Here is an 18,916-nt window from a genome sequence, read left to right on the forward strand (position 1 = left end):
TGTGTCTCTCATAAATAAATTAAAATCTTAAAAAAAAAAAATCTGAATTTTTTGTGTGAAACATGTAACATTCGAATTTATGTATTAAGACATGGAACACTAAGACATATTTATGGGTTACATGGGTGCTTAGTTTTGGTTTCTGATAGCTGTTCAAATGAAATTCTTCTGAACCTTGGCCTTGGATCCCAAAGCACAGGCTATCTGTGGCCTTCTTTTTTTTTTTTTTTTTTTTTAAGATTTTATTTATTTATTCATGAGAGACACAGAGAGAGAGAGAGATAGGCAGAGACACAGGCAGAGGGAGAAGCAGGCTCCATGCAGGGAGCCTGACATGGGACTCGATCCTGGCTGACTGACGGGAGCGCTAAACCACTGAGCCATCCGGACCGCCCCTGACTGTGGCCTTCAATAATAAAGGCAGATCACCTTCCTTCCCGGGATCTTAGTTTTCCTATCTGCCCCTGAGTTACCCTTGTCACAAGGCCTTTGCACTTTCCCCCTGGATGGGTCTGACTTTCCTTGGCCATTTTCTCTTCTTCCTTATGGCCTGGGCCACTCTCACTAGTCCAGTTTGGAACAATCTGCTGCTTACTCTGAGTCTCTGCTACTTCCTCTCAGATTTAGTCACAAGGGGAGGTCCTAGGCTCACTGTCAGTTAAACAAGCCCCTGACTCTGCTTTTAAAGTTCTAGGCATCATGGGGCGCCTGGCTGGCTCAGTTGGTAAAGCATGTGACTCTTCATTTTGGGTTATGTGTTCAAACCCCATGTTGGGTAGAGATTACTTAAAAAAAAAAAAAAATAGAGATCAGGGTGCCTGGGTGGCTCTGTCGTTTAAATGTTTACTGTCGGCTTGGATTATGATCCCAAGGTCCTGGGTTCAAGCCTCACATTGGGCTCCTTGCTCACCTGGGAGCCTGCTTCTCCTTCTCCCTCTGCCACTCTCCCTGTTTGTACTCTCTCTATATATATCAAATAAATAAATAAAATCTTTTTTAAAAACCCAAAGCAAATAGAGTTCTAGGCATCTTGACAGCAGTTAAAACGGGGGTGAAAAATAGGCAACTGACAGAAGTTTGAGAAACTTTACCAAGTTCTTATAGTTGTGATCTCTGGGTCTTCTAGAATATAGAAGCAACGTCATATTAGGTCTTGGGGAAAAAGATCTAGAGAACATTATGGGGTGAGAGGACAGAAGGCAGAGCCTACTGGCCTCAGAAGAAATGACGGGGCGAAGTTTTAAAACAGAAAACAACTCATTACAACCTCCCCAACTATGTAAAATTGTAAACCTAAATACAAAGGAGCTAGTAAAATGGCTGGATTTTATCACATGTACTTTTAACCAATTTAAAATTCACTGGGGAAAAAATGTTTTTTTCAGCCAAAGGTTTTTACTGCCTACCGTCGTGGATTACCAATTAGTCAAGTACTTCTGGGTGGACTGAGCTGCCTCTGGAGGCTCTTGGTGCCAGACTACTAACTTATGGAATCTGTTGGGTAGGGAAGGCATAGGAGGCTCTCAGATCCCCACACTCAGGCAAAAGCAGGCCAACTGCCAGCTCAGTGCAGAGTAGGTGTTCCTCCATAGAGTAAGAACACGCCCTCTGCAGATAGGCATCCTGGCATTGATCCCAAGCCTCCCACTGTCTAACCATATGACTTGGGCAAGTGATAAAACTCTTTGAGCCTCAATTTTCATATCTGTCAATGGGGAAATAGCAGTACCTACTTTATAGGGTTATTGGGAGGATCCAACATGTAAAGCACCGGTTATGGTGCCTGCTACCCAAAAGCTCCTTAGAAGTGTTAACTGCTGTTCTATATTATATTTTTCTCCACTGTGCCACAGCTATATACTGTTTCTTGGAAAGACACATTGGGCTAGGGGGAAGAACAGGACAGGGAAAAGAAGATACAGAGATCCCCAGAGAGAATATCAGACACAGGCAAGGAAAGAGAGTCAGAAGTTTAAAGAAATGGGCAAGATGGAGAGAATGCTCACATTTATTGAGTATTTTCAGAGAGATTATTTTTCTCATTCATCTTTGGGGTAGTGGTATCACTCCTTTTTCCATTTGATGAAGAGGTGAAGTAACTTACCCCGAGCCAGTATCAGAGCCAGTGTTTCTGACACTAAGCCCCATGTTCTTTTCTTTGTGCTCCAGTGTTGGCACGCATCAGCGGGACCAAGATTGATGAAGCTTATGTTGGCTAAGTAACCAAGGTGGTTTTAAATTGTTTTTTTTCGGGGATCCCTGGGTGGCGCAGCGGTTTTGCGCCTGCCTTTGGCCCAGGGCGCGAACCTGGAGACCCGGGATCGAATCCCATGTCAGGCTCCCAGTGCATGGAGCCTGCTTCTCCCTCTGCCTATGACTCTGCCTCTCTCTCTCTGTGTGTGACTATCATAAATAAATAAAAAATTTTTTTAAAAAAATTGTTTTTTTTCCCCAAGCTATCTTTTATGGGAGAGGACATGGTGGTGGTAATGGTATTAGTTCTCTTTCTGTTAAAACAGACTCTGAGAAGTCCTACAGTAAATAATACTGGTGACCAACATTTACTGAGCGTTTGGCGTTTTTCGCTCTGTGCCAGATGCTTCACATACATATCTCATTTTAATCCTCAAAATAATTCTATGAGATGAGTATTTTTATCTGAGGATTAGTGAGGTTCAGTAATTCCTCAGGGTTTACCTGATAGTGGAACCGAAACAGCTGAACAGCTGGACTCCCTAAATGACCATGTTAATTTGGCATGACTTAGCATTTCCTAAGCTTATTTGAAGGTGTCTTATCATGTCTTTATCTGACCTTTGCAGAACATAGTTTCTATATGTTGTTTAAATGATTTGGAGCAATTTGATATTCTGTTAGATTGTTAATTAGGGGCTTATTTCTTTCATATTTGTCCCCATGAAATAGATAAAGGGCTTCTTTCTTTCTCTCTAGAATTTTTCCTTGTAGTGAGTACTGTACTCCCTGTGTGTTCGCTGATGAAGTCAGCAGGGTTTCAGACTCTACTTTCCTGGTCATACACAAGTAACTTATTTTACCATTTCTAAATGGAGTGCATTAGCTCCAGGCCACGGAGAGCAAATTAGGAGAATAGGGAGATACATCACAGAGAAGGAGGCTGCTCTGAAAAATGCTATCTGCACCACTTGCCTGCACTCTTTTTTTTTTTCTTGCCTGCACTCTTCAGCTCTGTGGGCATAAATAGCATTCCAAGGCTTTTGCAGGATTAGGCCCTCTTTTCCACAGGTGAGCCTTGGGTTACTGAGTGAGGATGGATACAAAACAGCCTCTGTCTGGGCTTAAAGGCACTTGTGGGTTTCTGAGACCTTTCTGTAGCTACTGTAGGTCTTGTCACTTTTTTTTTCTTTTTTTTAAGATTTATTTATCTCTTTTAGAGTGAGCGAGAGCATGAGTGTGAGGAGCACTGGGAGAGGGAGAGGGAATCTTATGCAGACTCCATGCAGAGTGCAGAGCCTAATGCAGGGCTCAATCCTACCACCCTCAAACCACAACCTGAACCAAAACCAAGAGTTGGACACTTAACCAACTGAGCCACTCAGGCGCCGCATGCCACTTCTGTACAGGGTAGAGAAATGAGAGCCTAGCCCTCCCACTGTGTTCTGAAACTGCAGACAGGATCAACAGCATCCATTTAAAGAAAGTATTCTGGAACCAGGCAGATACTGGGCCTCTTTTCCATTCTTTTTTTTCTTCTACCTGGGAACTTAGAGAATATTGGTAGCTTTCCAGTTCTTTCATGTGGTGGCATGAGCTTTTAAATGGGGATTGCAAAGGGCAGAGTTTGGAAATTGGATGAAAAAGCGTTAGGAGACTGTTTTCCTTATGGTAGGGGAACTGCTGGTTTATTTGTAGCAACTTTATTTGGAGATAAGAAAGTTGATTGAGGTGGTGGAAAGAGCCCTGGCTTTAGAGCTGGGTTCTAGTTCTGATTCTGTCTCTAACTCCCTGTGTGATCCTGGCAAGCCGTGTCACCTTTTCTGGGCATTGTTTTTTCTCAGTCACCTAATGAGACAGGTCAGATTTCAGTATCTACGAGAATCCTTCAAGGGTGCACGCCTCCTACTTTTGATGCCAAAATTGTAACTCATTTGGTCAATGCCTGGTGGGACATCTGATGTCATGTGGTGCATGAATGCTTAGTAATAACCATTTCTGTAGGAGAATGGCTTCTTTTGACATTGGTGATTAACTTGGTTGTTTTGACTTTGGGTCTTTTCTTGCCCACATACTCAGGGCAGATGACAGGTGACCCCAGCACAGTGACTAATGGGTGGAGGCCAGATGTGGTTCTCCTGGCTGAGAGTACCCTGAACATCTGAGGCTTATTCATGGGTATGATGAGCAGGGAGCATCCAAATGATTGCTGAAGGCAGGCAAAGCAGGGTTCCCTCAGCTTCACTCTACTGCCTGCCTGCCAGTAGCCCTGCCATGACCAGGTTCTTCAGAATTCCCACTTTGTGTTGAATTTGTGTAGGTGTCCCCTGGAATATGTTGTGTTTCCTGTGTGGTTCATGCTGAATGAAAAAGGAACAGCACTCTCCTCCTTTCTCCTAATCCTTGTATCTTTTGCTAGATGAACTCAGATGTGGATCTTGGGTCTTTGAAAGGACACCATCATTTATTTATTCATTCATTCATTCATTCAGTGACAGGCTATTATTGGGCCCTCCTTCCCATCAATACCTAAATCTTCTCTGTACTAGTCATGAGTGTACAGTTAGGCCTTTTTAGCATCTTTTGAGATGCCCAGGGTTCATGGCTCCTGTACTGAATACCCCCAGACCAGTGCAGGCAAATTTGTCTTCCTCAGCAACTCTTCAAAGAGAAGTCAAGTCTGCCTTTGACTAAGAGAAAGCAGCATGCTATCTAGTTGTATTGAACTGATATGTTCTCTGAAAATGGTTTCTGTACAGTCATTAACAGATGCCTTGCAGGAGGAGTTTCCAGTCCTGGGTGAATAGTTTTTCAACTGGTCTCTCTGTTTGATACGGTATCTCTTTTGTATTTTTCCTCCAAATAGCTATTTAGAGTGTCTAATGAAGCATCTGTCTGGAGACCAATGTTTATTTCAACATGGTTGGAGTTGTTTTTGCTTCAGCTTTCAGAGCCAATAAAGCTGGTTATTAGATTCTGTAATTGCTGCTGTAATTACTCTCTTGGAACTGGCAAAGGCATAATTAAATATGGAGATTCCAAGGACTATTTTTTTCCATCTAAAAGCAACCTCTTTAACTTTTATTGGCCTGAGTTAGATTTCCATTGTTAAAGCCACTGTGTTTATGAATGACACTGGGGTTCTTTGTCAGAAAAGAGATTTCTTTGGATACCTCTTTGAATATTTGGTTTAGATGAACTCCTTGTTAACCCAGTACTTGTTTTTTTTTTCCTCCCATTTTCCCCCTAGTTTTATTAAGATATAATTGACATAACATTGTACTAGTTTTAGCTATACAACATAATGATTTGATATATGTATTATGAAATGATTACCACGATAAGTTAACATCTAACACCTCACATAGATTTTTTTTGTTGTTTTTTGTTTTTGTTTTTGTTTTGTAATAAGAACCCTGTACTTGCTTTTTAACCCAACCTCAGAAATTTGGAGATGTATAATGCAAGGCACTAAGAGCCAGCACATATTTATATAAAACATTAGGCTTGGCCCCTTAAACTTTGGCCATATGTAGAAGTAAATTCCGGTGGTCAGAAGTAAGGTTGAGATGGATGATATTTTATTTAAGTATAACAGTATGCAGAAAGAATGGCATTCAACTCCTTTAGTTTGGCCTAAGTTATATACTTCACCACTCTTCCACGTTTCTAAGATACAGAGTGGTTTAAGTGCTATGAATATTTATGTTTACACGTATTCTTGTAGCCCAAATGGTGACCTCATGTCTAATTACTTTTTTTTTTTTTAAGGTTTTATTTATTGAGAGGGAGGTCATGCAAACAGGAGGGGCAGAGGGAGAGAGAGAATCACAAGCAGGCTCCATCCATGCTCAGCACAGAGCCTGACACTGGGATCAATCCCATGACCCTGAGATCACGTCCTGAGCCAAAACCAAGAGTCAGATGTTTAACTGACTGAGCCACCTAGGTGCTCCTAATTTCAAGATCACGTCAGGGTGCCTGGGTGGCTTAGTTGGTTAAGCATCTGCCTTCAGCTTGGGTCATGATCTCAGGGTCCTGGAATTGAACCCTGGGTCGGACTCCCTGCTCAGTGAGGAGTCTGTTCCTCCTTCTCCCTTTGCCCCTCCCCCAGCTTGTACTCTCACTCTCTCTCTCAAATAAATAAATAAATAAATAAATAAATAAATAAATAAATAAAATCTTTTTTAAAAAAATTTCAAGATTACATTACATAGGGGCACCTGGGTGGCACAGTTGTTTAAGTTTTGGCTCAGGTCCTGATCTCAGGGTCATGAGATTGAACCCCGAGGTGGCCCCATGCTCAGTGAGGAATCTACTTGAGACTTTCTCTCCCTCACCCTCTGCCTCTCTTACCTTAAATAAATAAATAGATCTTTAATAAAAAGATTGCTCATGAACCATGTATGAAGGGAGAAAATGAATCATGTACCCTTTCTCTTTGGAGTTCTTAACTAGCTAAGACATACACACAGGAGTTAGATTGGGGAAATAAATCAACTTTCCCTGCCAGGCACCATCCTGGAGAGTTTACTACATGGAGAAGACTGTGTGAACCCTGCAGGCAGGGGATGGAAACCCGAAAGGGCCAGGCTGATTACTCAGGCCCTTTTCTTCCTCCCTGAAAACATACCTTATGGTGAGAATGAAGGGAAGGGCAAGTGCTTACAAGAGTTCCTATTTTATGGGCCAGGAGGGATGCAGAGAAAAAATCCTATCCAATGATTGTTTTAGCCAGTGTTTCAATGAGACATTATCATTTCTCCTTCGAGTCACAGGTACACAGGAGATAAAATATGGGTGTACCACACACAAGGAACCCTGCATAAAATACATGAAAAACTTAAAATACAGATGAAATTAGAGATTCAGTTTAATATATATGAAGCACTTTATACCAGCCATTGTACTAGATGTTGGTCTATAAACATGAATAATGTAAACATTTCATTCATGGGGTGACTCTTGCTTACCTCCCTGGTATGTTCAGGTTATTTGCTTCCAGATCATTTATTGCTTGGGAAGTTTTAGAAGTAATGTGGCGATTGGAGCAATATAAGATTGGCATACGAGGAGTCACTGCCAAATGAAAATGTATTAGAGGGGGACACCTGGGTGGCTTAGTGGTTGAGCATCTGCCTTTGGCTCAGGGTGTGATCCCAGAGTCGAGACTCTGGGATCAAGTCCCACGTCGGGCTCCCTGCATGGAGCCTGCTTCTCCCTCTGCCTGTGTCTCTGCCTCTCTCTCTGTCTGTGTCTCTCATGAATAAACAAATAAAATATTTTTTAAAAAAGAAAAGAAAATGTAGTAGAGGGATGCCTGGGTGGCTCAGCAGTTAAGCGTCTGCCTTCAGCTAGGGCATGATCCTGGGGTCCCGGGATTGAGTCCCACACAGGGCTCCCTGCATGGAGCCTGCTTCTCCCTCTGCCTGTGTCTCTGCCTCTCTCTCTGTATCTCTCATGAATAAATAAATAAAATCTTAAAAAAAAAAAAAAAGAAAACGTATTATAGGAAAAGTTAAAGCAGTTCTAAAATTAACATATTAATAGAGAAAGGATAAATTTGGTTTTAAAGTCAGAGTGTATGGGGAATCTAGTGTTATTTTTTTTTAAAGATTTTTATTTGTTTATTCATGAGAGACACAGAGAGAGAGAGAGAGGCAGAGACACACAGGCAGAGGGAGAAGCAGGCTCCATGCAAGGAGCCCGATGTGGGACTCGATCCTGGGACCCCAGGATCATGCCCTGAGCTAAAGGCAGACGCTTAACTGCTGAGGCACCCAGGTGTCCCCAAACTTAGTGTTAAACTATTCACAGATGACTTGCTTCTGGGTTGGGGTTTTAATATGTTTTTTTTTATTTATTTATTTTTTTATTTATTTATGATAGTCACAGAGAGAGAGAGAGAGGCAGAGACACAGGCAGAGGGAGAAGCAGGCTCCATGCACCGGGAGCCCGATGTGGGACTCGATCCCGGGTCTCCAGGATCGCACCCTGGGCCAAAGGCAGGCGCCAAACCGCTGCGCCACCCAGGGATCCCTGGGTTGGGGTTTTATATGAAGCAGAGCAGCTCCCTCACTGTGATTTATTGAAAGTCAGCCTTTTACACAGGGTTTGGAAAAAAAGAGACCCGAGAACAAAATTTGAAAAAAAAAAAGAAAAAGAACAAAAATCAGAATGTAGCTGACTATATAAAATCAAGGCTCCTGCTACACTCAGGACACTAGAAAGCAAGGCAGATGTGTCATCTCATTGTTCATTCCTGAGAACTCTTCCAGTGTCACTTGCCATCATTCTGAGCCTGTGTGGGAAGAGCAGAGACCTGAGGATTTACGCAGACCAGTGGTTGAGCCCTCTCCTCTCCACATAACAGCAGTGTGACTTAGATGGGCCATTTCACCATTCTTATTCCCAGTCTCTTTTGTTAGCATAGATCTGGGATCTCTTGGGCACCTGGGTGGCTAGGTCAGTTGGGCATCTGCCTTTAGCTTGGGTCATAATCCCAGGGTGCTGGGATTGAGTTCTGCGTTCGGCTCCTTTTTTTTTTTTTTTTTTTTAAGATTTTATTATTTATTTATTCATGAGAGACAGAGAGAGAGAGAGAGAGAGAGGCACAGGCAGAGGGAGAAGCAGGCTCCATGCAGGGAGCCCGACATGGGACTCAATCCCAGGACCCCAGGATCACGCCCTGGGCCGAAGGCAGCACTAAACCGCTGAGCCACCCAGGCTGCCCTGCGTTGGGCTCCTTGCTCAGCAGGGAGCCTGCTTCTCCCTCTCCCTCTGCCTCTGCCTCTGCCTCTGCCTGCCACTCCCTCTGCTTATACTCTTTCTGTGTCAAATAAAAAAATAAAATGTTTAAAAGAAAAAAAAATCTGGGATCTTTGCTCTATGACTGGGTGTAGGAAGATTAAATGAGAAAGTGGATGGGACTGCCTCAGCCATTTTGCTTGTTTACCGCACAGTAGGCAGTTGGACACCTTGTTCACTTTACTCGTAAACATGAGAGGCAAATTTTTTTAAGATTTTATTTATTTATTCCTGAGAAACACAAAGAGAGAGAGTCAGAGACATAGGCAGAGGGAGAAGCAGGCTCCATGCAGAGAGCCCAATGTAGGCTTGATCTCGGGACTCCAGGATCACGCCCTGGGCTGAAGGCAGATTCTCAACCACTCAGCCACCCAGGCATCCTGGGAGGCAAATTTTTATAGGCTGGGCTATGCCATGGGTAGTGGGGGTCCCCCTGAGGCAGACCTGGGAAAGAGGCATCTGTGTGGGACATTGGCCTGAAAAGACTTGAGAATCACATGTTGATTCGAATGTATCTGAGCTGGTTTCTGTGGAAAGGCAACACTAAGGAAGGCACAAGGGAGCAACCCCTGAGCACTTACATACCAGGCTGTCTTCCCTCTGCCATCATGGTCAATGGCATGACCAAAGGACTCTAGAATGTGGTCTGTGATGACAACCCCAGTCCCTTGCAGGATCTTACAGGCCGTATTAAACCACATGGAGGCTTTTTCTTGTAGAAATAGGGAGCTATTGAGAGTTTTTAAACAAAGGAATGACATGGTTGGATTTACCTTCCCTCATCTGTGTTCCCACAGTCTCCTTGACACTCCCCTTCAAGGCAGGATCCTGCCTTTTTCATTAAGTGGAAAGCACAACAGAATGGCAGAGCATAAACTTTGGGGTTCCACACTTGGGTTACATATCTGGTGACCTGGATGATGTAACCTCTCTGAATCTGTTTCCTCATCTGCTGATGGTCATTTCTACCTTTAAAGGATCACGCCCTGGGCCAAAGGCAGGCGCTAAACTGCTTAGCCACCCAGGGATCCCCTCTTTCTGGCTTTGATGCTCATCTAAGATGTGTACTAACGATACCTTTCGGTGCAAAGACAGTAAGGGGAAGGCACCTTGGATTGTGAGTAGAGAGATGTGCTTTTGCCTCCTGCTCTGCCACAGATTCACCTTGGTCAAATTGCTTATTCTGACTGGATCTAAGAACAAGATGATCTTGGGATCCCTGGGTGGCACAGCGGTTTGGCGCCTGCCTTTGGCCCAGGGCGCAATCTTGGAGACCCAGGATCGAATCCCACACCAGGCTCCGGGTGCATGGAGCCTGCTTCTCCCTCTGCCTGTGTCTCTGCCTCTCTCTCTCTCTCTCTGTGTGACTATCATAAATAAATAAAAAAATTTTTAAAATTAAAAGAAAGAAAAGAACAAGATGATCTCTACAGCCTTAACATGCCAGGAAGGATAGATAGATGATGACGTTGACGTGACCAAATGTCAGACTCTAGATTTGTCCCTGGCAGGGAATTCTGTCTTTCTTTTCTATGATAGAGAATGCTACAGTAACCATCTCTGGGCATGGGGGTTTTTGCTCTTGTTGAATACATTTCCAGAAGGAAATTACTGGGTCATAGGGCAGCAACACCATTATGGCTATTGCTATGTGTTGCCATATTGCTTTTCAGAATCAGTATATCAACTTAGAGTTGTCAGCTACGTGTGAGAGAGCATTTTAACCCCATCTTATCCAGTATCTGGTATAGTCATTATTATTTTTATAACTTTATTGGCATAAAATGATACTTCAAAGCTGCTTTATAATAATTAGAAGTGCTGGTTTTTGGGTGTCCACTATGTTTAAGTTGTGCTAGGTGTTTACATATATCTCATCTCCTCACAATGAGCCTATCGGGGAAGCTGAGTAGCTCACCTAAGGTTCAAACCTAAAGCAGTAATGGCCTCAAAACACATCCTCTATCTCGGTGCCTTTCCATACTTTGATTAGTGAGGTGATGGTTACACGACATGAACTTTAGCTTGTGTGCTTCGCTGCATTTTGAAGTATGTGAATTTTGAATAGTTTTCTTAGAAAATTGAATATGCTCTTTGTGTAGAAGAGATTATTAACCCTGTGTTACAGTGGAAGCAACAACAGAGGTGCGTTTATTACAATTAGGGCGAAGACTCAAGTGAACTCTAGGATATTCTGGTATCTAGGCTCTCTGAAACCCTATTTTCTCTCTCATGCAGCGGCCCTCCAGGCACTGAAGCGCAAGAAGAGGTATGAAAAGCAGCTGGCGCAGATCGACGGCACACTATCAACCATCGAGTTTCAGCGGGAAGCCCTGGAGAATGCCAATACCAACACCGAGGTGCTCAAGAACATGGGCTATGCTGCTAAGGCGATGAAGGCTGCCCATGACAACATGTATGTGGCTACCCACTTTTGGAGGGGGGGCACCCTTGTGGCAGGGCAATGCTGGCCCTGGAATGCCTCAATTCCTGGGCATGGCCTTGGGCGACCCTTTGATTTATCTGTTCAAACACCTGAGTTTGTTTTAATTTGCATTCTTTTTTAGAACTCCTTTTATTTTTTATTTAAAATCAATTAGCCAACATACAGTACATACTAGTTTCAGATGTAGTGTTCAATGATTCATCAGTTGTTTATAACAGCCAGTGCTTTTCTTCAAATTTTTTAAGGATTTATTTATTTGAGAGAGATTAAGTTGAGAGAGAGAGAGAGAGAGAGAGAGACATGAGTGGGGAGAGAGAGAGGGAGAAGCAGACTCCGCGCCGAGCAGGGAACCTGACATGGGGCTCGATCCCTGGATCGACCTGAGCTGAAGGCAGACACTAAACTGTCAGAGCCACCCAGGTGCCCCTAACACCCAGTGCTTTTAAAATGGGTTATGGGGGATCCCTGGGTGGCTCAGCGGTTTAGCGCTTGCCTTTGGCCCAGGGCGCAATCCTGGAGTCCCAGGATCGAGTCCCGCGTCGGGCTCCCGGCGTGGAGCCTGCTTCTCCCCTCTGCCTGTGTCTCTGCCTCTCTCTCTCTCTCTCTCTGTGTGTATGTGTGTGTGTCTATCATGAATAAATAAATAAAATCTTAAAAAAATAAGTAAAATAAAATAAAATGGGTTATGTACCCTGTTGCCTAAAGAGGCAGATCTTGGGGCTCCTGGGTGGCTCAGTTAGTTAAGCATGCAGCTCTTGATCTCAATTCAGGTCTTGATCTCAGGGTCATTGGCTTGAACCCAGTGTAGAGCCACTTAAAAAAAAGAAGAGGGATCCCTGGGTGGCGCAGCGGTTTAGCGCCTGCCTTTGGCCCAGGGCGGCGCGATCCTAGAGACCCGGGATCGAATCCCACGTCGGGCTCCCGGTGCATGGAGCCTGCTTCTCCCTCTGCCTGTGTCTCTGCCTCTCTCTCTCTCTCTCTCTGTGACTATCATAAATAAATAAAAATTAAAAAAAAAAAAGAAGAAGAAAAAGATCTCATGGAATGGAACAATATTTCTAAGTAATTTAGGATTCTTCTGATGAGCAGAGTTTCTAGCCAGTAAGGTCCTTAGAAAGTCTTCTCACCCAGGCCTCTGATTATCACGGTAGAAGTTATGTCCCAGAGAGGGGAGGTGGATGGTCATTGGACGGAGTTTCCTAAGTTAGGTCCCTGTCTGCTCCATTTCTGTGTTCTTCTAGCACAGAGCTAAGATGCCTAGCACAGAGCATATCTCTGTAACCCACTGTGCATGCTTTGAAGTATATGTGTATATATTAAACTGATTAATTGTGTGTTTATAAGAATGACAGTAGATAGAAAGTAATTCTGCATGTTTGCCTTTCTTTGGGGGCCTAGTGAAGGAGCCGTAAGTGGATTTGAGTAGATGGGAAGGGAGCACAACTATATTTTGTGATTTGTGATTTTATCTCTTCCTGTACAGAGTTACAGAGTTGCCTTTGAGCTTGAAGAAGAGCTGTTGGCCCAGGAGTTAAAGTTCTGTAGTCTCATCTGACATATTTATTACTAGCTTACATGTGAAATCATGAATGTGGCATCTAACTTTACTAATAAGCTTTATTTTATTGGGATGTTGGACTAGATTATGCCTAAGAATACTCCGTCCTTTTGATTCTGTGATTCTCTTCTAAAAAGGGGAGGAAGGGGACCTGGGGTGGCTCAGTCAGTTAAGCATCTGCCTTCAGCTCAGGTCATGATCCCAGGGTCCTGGAATTGAGCCCCACATCCCTCTCCCTGCTGAATGGGGAGCCTGCTTCTCCCTCTACCCCTCCCCCTGCTCTCTCTCTCTCTCTCAAATAAATAAATAAAATCTTAAAAAAAAAATAAAAGGGGGAAGAAGATATAAAGACAAAAAAATAATTCCTCATAGGGAAAAAAATAATTCCTCATAGGGAATAATTACAGAAGTAGGGCTAGGAAGCAGATTGTGTGCAATAGGGTTTCTGTTCCTGCCTCAAAGGCCCTTTTTACACAGACTGTCCAATATGACATCTGTCCATTTCATTTAAAGGGACATCGATAAAGTTGATGAATTAATGCAGGACATTGCTGACCAGCAAGAACTTGCAGAGGAGATTTCAACAGCTATTTCAAAACCTGTAGGATTTGGAGAAGAGTTTGATGAGGTGAGTGGTTTCATGCAGTTCACACAAGCCTCACAAATGACACCTGGGCCAGGCCGTCCTTTAATGTGCTGTTGCAGGCTCTGTGGCAGAATGTGTGTGGTTTAGAAATCACCAGTTTTCATCCTTCCAGAGACTGGGACTTAAATAGGGCATAGTATTAGCTCTCCCTAATTCTGATTTTTGAGAGATGGCTTTCACTCTTTGAGATAGAAGCTTAGGTTGAGTAAAGGGACCTTCATAGGGACTCTTCAGCAGGTTTCAAGTCATTGATTGGTTTCAATAAATAATTAATTTACACATTTCATGGTGGACTCTGGGCTGAGAGCCGTGGCAGCTGAGGTGACCATTTTTTGGAGAACTTTATGGGATTTGCCCTTGGGCAGCTGATTTGAGGTGAAGATGAAGCCCAGGAAGGAGCATTTATATCTGACCCCTGAGGGGTTCATCTGAAACTTGGCCCCCTAGCAGTTTCTACTATAGCAGTTGAGATTTTGAGTCTCTTAGGGTTTTAAATTACAATAAAAGGCCCTGTTGAAGGTGTTTCAATCTGTGTTAATTTGAGTCTGCTGAAGGTCAGGTTCTCTCCACTGAACCCAATTCTTTGTGCTGATTCCCACCATAAGGCTGAGAAAACAGCCTTGTGGGTCTTATACTTGGTTCCCAGCACCAGGGTTTTCATGGTTTCAGACTGAAATTTGATGGACTAGTCAAGTTAATTTTAATTTAGCAAATATTCCTGAATATTCACTGAGTGTGCCCAGTTCTGAGATAAAGAAGAATGAAAAGATATAGTCCCTCCTCTCAAAATGCTGACAACTAGCGTAAGATACTGAATATAGACTCTAACTGCTTGATAGTGTATTATGTTCACCAGTAGAACCGTGTTTAGAGTTTGAGTCACACAGTATGGACCTGGAGTTCATCTCCCTTCTTTTTTTTTTTTTTTTTTCATCTCCCTTCTGATCTTAGAAGGGGTGTGTGTCCTCTTAAGTTACCTAGAAAGAAGGACCTCTGCAGGGAGTACAATGCCCAGGAACATCCCTCTCACTCTTGTGTTTCCTTTACCAGGATGAACTCATGGCAGAATTAGAAGAACTAGAACAGGAAGAACTAGACAAGAATTTGCTGGAAATCAGTGGACCCGAAACAGTCCCTCTACCAAATGTTCCCTCTATAACCTTACCATCAAAACCCAGTGAGTACTTCTTACCCAGACATGACATACCCCTAGTGCCATGTAGTGGGTAATCTTGAGGTTGGCTGACCTCAGTTTGGGTCCTGAGTCTGCCCAGGATTCAGAATCACAGAAGATCTGTTTTGACGGCCACAGAGACATCATCACCTGTCTTTTCCTAGTTTCTCTATAGAACAGAGTTCTTTAACCTCAGCACTATTGACACAGCCAGGTGATTCTTTGGGTTGGGGGTGGGGGTTGTTTTATGCACTAGAGATATTTACGTAGCACTCCTGGGCTCTGTCTTCCCCAAGTTGTGACAACCAAAAATGTCTCCAGATACTGCCAGATGTCCCCTGCAGGGTGTGGGGGGATCACCCCAGTTAGGAACCACTATTCCAGAATGATTTTTCCTATGTCACCAAATAAGAAAAAGTTTTAGGCCCTGGGAGAAGGTGTGAAAGTTTAATTCCAGGACCAGCTCTTGGTTCCTGTCTAATACCCCGTGCTGTGCACCCCTGTAAAAACGTGGAGCCTCAGAGGCAGCCACTGTGGGAAAGAAACAGCTCTGGCTTTTTTTAGACGCCTGGTTCTATCAGACTTTCATTTCCTTCTGTCTGCTCCTTCTTTCCACTTCCTCGTCATTATTTCACCCTCGGGTAGAAGTATCCCTCACCACACTTCTACTAAAGGTACTGGGGAAAAAAAAATAAAAATAAAAAAAAATAAAGGTACTGGGGTGCCTGGGTGGCTCAGTCAGTAAACATCTGCCTTCAGCTCAGGTCATGATCCCAGGGTTCTGGGGTTGAGCCCCACGGTGGGCTCCCTGCTTAGCGGGAGCCTGCTTCTCCCTCTGCCTGCTGTTCCCCACGCTTGTGCTCTCTCTCTCTCAAATGAAAAAACAAAATCTTTTTAGAAAAGAAAGAAAAGGTAACAAAGTTTGATTCGGTGTGGAGAGAGAGCCTGGGGAGCAGTGTAACGAGGCTGTAGTCCTCCTAGCCTCCCATGAATCAAGAGGAAATGGCCCCTTAAGTTGAGTCAGCAGCCTGTGGTGGGTTCAGGCAAAGGGGGTCCAAACACTGTTTAAGGGGCACCTGTGGGTGTGGAGAGGTGGTTCAAGCCACTTGAGATGGGATCCCTGGGTGGCTCGGCAGTTGAGCGCCTGCCTTCGGCCCAGGGTGTGATCCTGGGGACCCAGGATCGAGGCCCGCTTCGGGCTCCCTGCGTGGAGCCTGCTTCTCCCTCTGCCTGTGTCTCTGCCTCTCTCTGTGTGTCTCTTGTGAATAAATAAATAAAATCTTAAAAAAAAAAAAGCCACTTGAGGTGAAGGGGGAATGCTGGCAAGGATTAGCTTTCTGGGGTTCTTCCTGATGTCCCCCTTCTCAAATGCCCTGCAACTGAAGCCTTCCCAGAATTCCGATGGGCTCTCTGTAGAATCCTTGTTTTGCCTGGCCCCGATGCGGGTGGAGGTGAGGTGCTGGGGAACGTGTGTTGCCTGTTATCTGGAGTTTTGTGTTGCAGCTTTCAGGCACAGAGAAACAGTCTGCTGATAGCCTGGTGAGGAGGCTGGGTGCAAGGGCAGGGCTGTTTTATAGACAGCCCTGGCACCCAGCCAGATGTGTTGAGAGCACTGTAACCAACCCTCCTAAATAGCCTTTTCTCTTTTCACACAGCCAAGAAGAAGGAAGAGGAAGAGGATGACATGAAGGAATTGGAGAACTGGGCTGGATCCATGTAACTGGTCCAGTGCGGGCTGGGCCCAGACAGACTCTGGTGGCCTGTGCAGCGGGCAGGCGTGTGCGTGTGTGGGGCAGGCAGGACATGGTGCAGGCAGGTTCCATCGCTCCTGAATCCCCCTCCAAAGCAGTAGGGCCGCATCACTGCTCACTCTCTGCATAGCATGGTCTGCACCCAGCGGGATGGGGAGGGGGGAGGGGGGCGGGCGGGTGGGGTGGGAGGTGCCTGCTGTTTATAATGTTGAATTTCTGTAAAATAAACTGTATTTGCAAATCCAACATTGAGCTTCTGGACTACGCTAACTCCACTGCTGAACCTCAATGGAAAGGGTCGACCGTTCGCAATTGAAATGATCTGAAAATGTAGCCTCTGTCCTTTTAAGTCAGTTGACTTGTCGCACATCTCTTTGTAAGACTTGTATGGTACTGGCAGAAAAGTTTTTTAAAAGCCATAGGCTTTTCCTTGTCCTTAGCTGTAATAATGCATCTGACTTTGGTTTCCTTGAGAACTGTATTTCTGTCCATCACCTGTGTACTGGCCCTTGTGTTTACCACTCTGCCTACCCCTCACTCCTACTCCCCTGGTCTTTTTGGAGTTTGTGACACTAATTTGAAATGGATGGTGTTCTCTTGAGAGCAAGTGAGATTGTAGAGTTAAATCCCAGCTATACATTTTTCTAACATAGCTCTAAGGTCCTTGTTGCTGTTTGTGATAACTGATAGATAACTCATTGGAAACATGTGCATACATTTATATTCAGATGAAATTATGGTTTGCACTGTCTATTAAATATCTCAATTAATTTTCATACTTTGCTGTTGTGTTCAATCAATCTGTCCTTTGCTTCGGGAGCTGACTTTTTCAAGGCTAGAAGGTGTCCAGTGGAGTCTGTGGAAACATATACAAGACTTGAGCATGATGTACATCAACAATTGGAACCAAAGAACAGAGTGCATCTTACTGGAAATGTTTTTTTAAGTTCTGGAGGTCATGGATCTGTGGCCTTCATCTTACTTGGGGACCCTGTGGGCACAGTTTAGGAATGAGTGGTTCTTACGCAGTTACAGGTCTTCCCTGGTTCTTCTCTGGCAGTGTCCATGGGACAACAGAGCCTCCACGTACTGGAAACCATGGTCTTCCTACTGACTAGGCCCACCCGGTGCATTGGTTTACTGAACCAATCTGGTACATTGGTGCACTGAAGAAAATGGCCTTTCCCAGAGAGAGAAAGTATAGGGCAGTGACTAACAATCTAGGACACAAGTGGTAGTCCCAGGTCTGCTATGACTCACCGTGTGACCTTGGCGCAGCCTTTTCCACTCTCTCTACTTTTTAGTCTTATACCCCCTGGAGAATCTGATGAACGCTGTGGACCTTCTTCAGAAAAGTGGGTCTATGAAGATTTGTTCTTAATTCTGCATGCCAATTGGCAGAATTTGAGAGGATCCTTTCTTAAATGCCCATCCCTAAACCTCTCAAGATTGAAATCACCTTGGGGTACCCGGGTGGCTCAGTCAGTTAAGCTGCCAACTCTGGATTTGGGCTCCAAGCCACTGGGCGTGGAGCCAGCTTGCGATTTTCTCTCCTTCTCCCTCTGCCCCTCTTCCCCAAAAAGGATGAAAATCACCCTGAATTCATAATGAAAACCCTGCCATTGCTCACTGGGCACAGTGGGGCAAGTTGCCAACTTTCCCTGAATCTCCTTTTCCTCGCTATGAAACAAGGAGGTGGGACCAGATCAGTGCAGGTCCTGTCTGTGAAGTTGCTGATGCCCAGTGCTTCACTCCTCATTTCTCACCTCCCCGGGCTGCCACACGCAGGATTAGACTTGACCACCGTGGCTTGAAAACTCATGATTTGTGTGGAGGTTGGGTCTGGCTATTCAGAAGTTCTTTCTACCTCAAGAAGAATCTAGTGGCAACACTTGCTGCCAGCATCCACCGTTTCAGGTGGCAATTGGTGGGTAGCCCCTGGGCATCATTTGGTGTGGGGGATCTAGAGTGGACATTCTTAAGCTCTTCTCATCAGTTGCCTCAGAGGCTTCTCACCCCAAGTCTAGATGAGAAAAACTCACAGGCCCAACCATCCAGCTCTGGCAGGCCTGAACCCAGGTTCAGGGCAATGTCTGGGGCTTCTCTGAGAAAGAGCTGTTTATTCCTCTTACATGTGGGCCTTGTGCCAGGCTGCAGGTTGTCATGTTCAGTAATGCTCTTTCCTGTTCACAGGGTTCTCAGGCTGGAGAGAGAAGTTACAATGTCAGGATTCCTTGACTATAAGCTACAGATGACTCAATTGACTGGTATAAACAGTAAAGTCATCTACTTATCTGTTCAAAACTTACTCTGCAAATATTTACTGAGCACCTGCTGTGTG

General features: G+C 44.5%; 1 protein-coding gene across 1 annotated transcript in view; it reads left to right on the forward strand.

Moving 5' to 3' along the window:
* CHMP4B (charged multivesicular body protein 4B) overlaps window positions 1-16,742 on the forward strand; it is a 53,818-nt gene extending 37,076 nt beyond the window's left edge. The window contains exons 2-5 of the mRNA XM_038572035.1: window positions 11,239-11,416; window positions 13,518-13,632; window positions 14,701-14,827; window positions 16,480-16,742. Of these exons, the coding sequence (XP_038427963.1) occupies window positions 11,239-11,416; window positions 13,518-13,632; window positions 14,701-14,827; window positions 16,480-16,544 (485 nt within the window). The 3' untranslated portion in view covers window positions 16,545-16,742. The remainder of the gene's footprint in view (window positions 1-11,238; window positions 11,417-13,517; window positions 13,633-14,700; window positions 14,828-16,479) is intronic.
* Window positions 16,743-18,916: the final 2,174 nt, after the last annotated feature.

This window comes from Canis lupus, chromosome 24 (assembly GCF_011100685.1).
Source record: "Canis lupus familiaris isolate Mischka breed German Shepherd chromosome 24, alternate assembly UU_Cfam_GSD_1.0, whole genome shotgun sequence".
Lineage (NCBI taxonomy): Eukaryota > Metazoa > Chordata > Mammalia > Carnivora > Canidae > Canis > Canis lupus.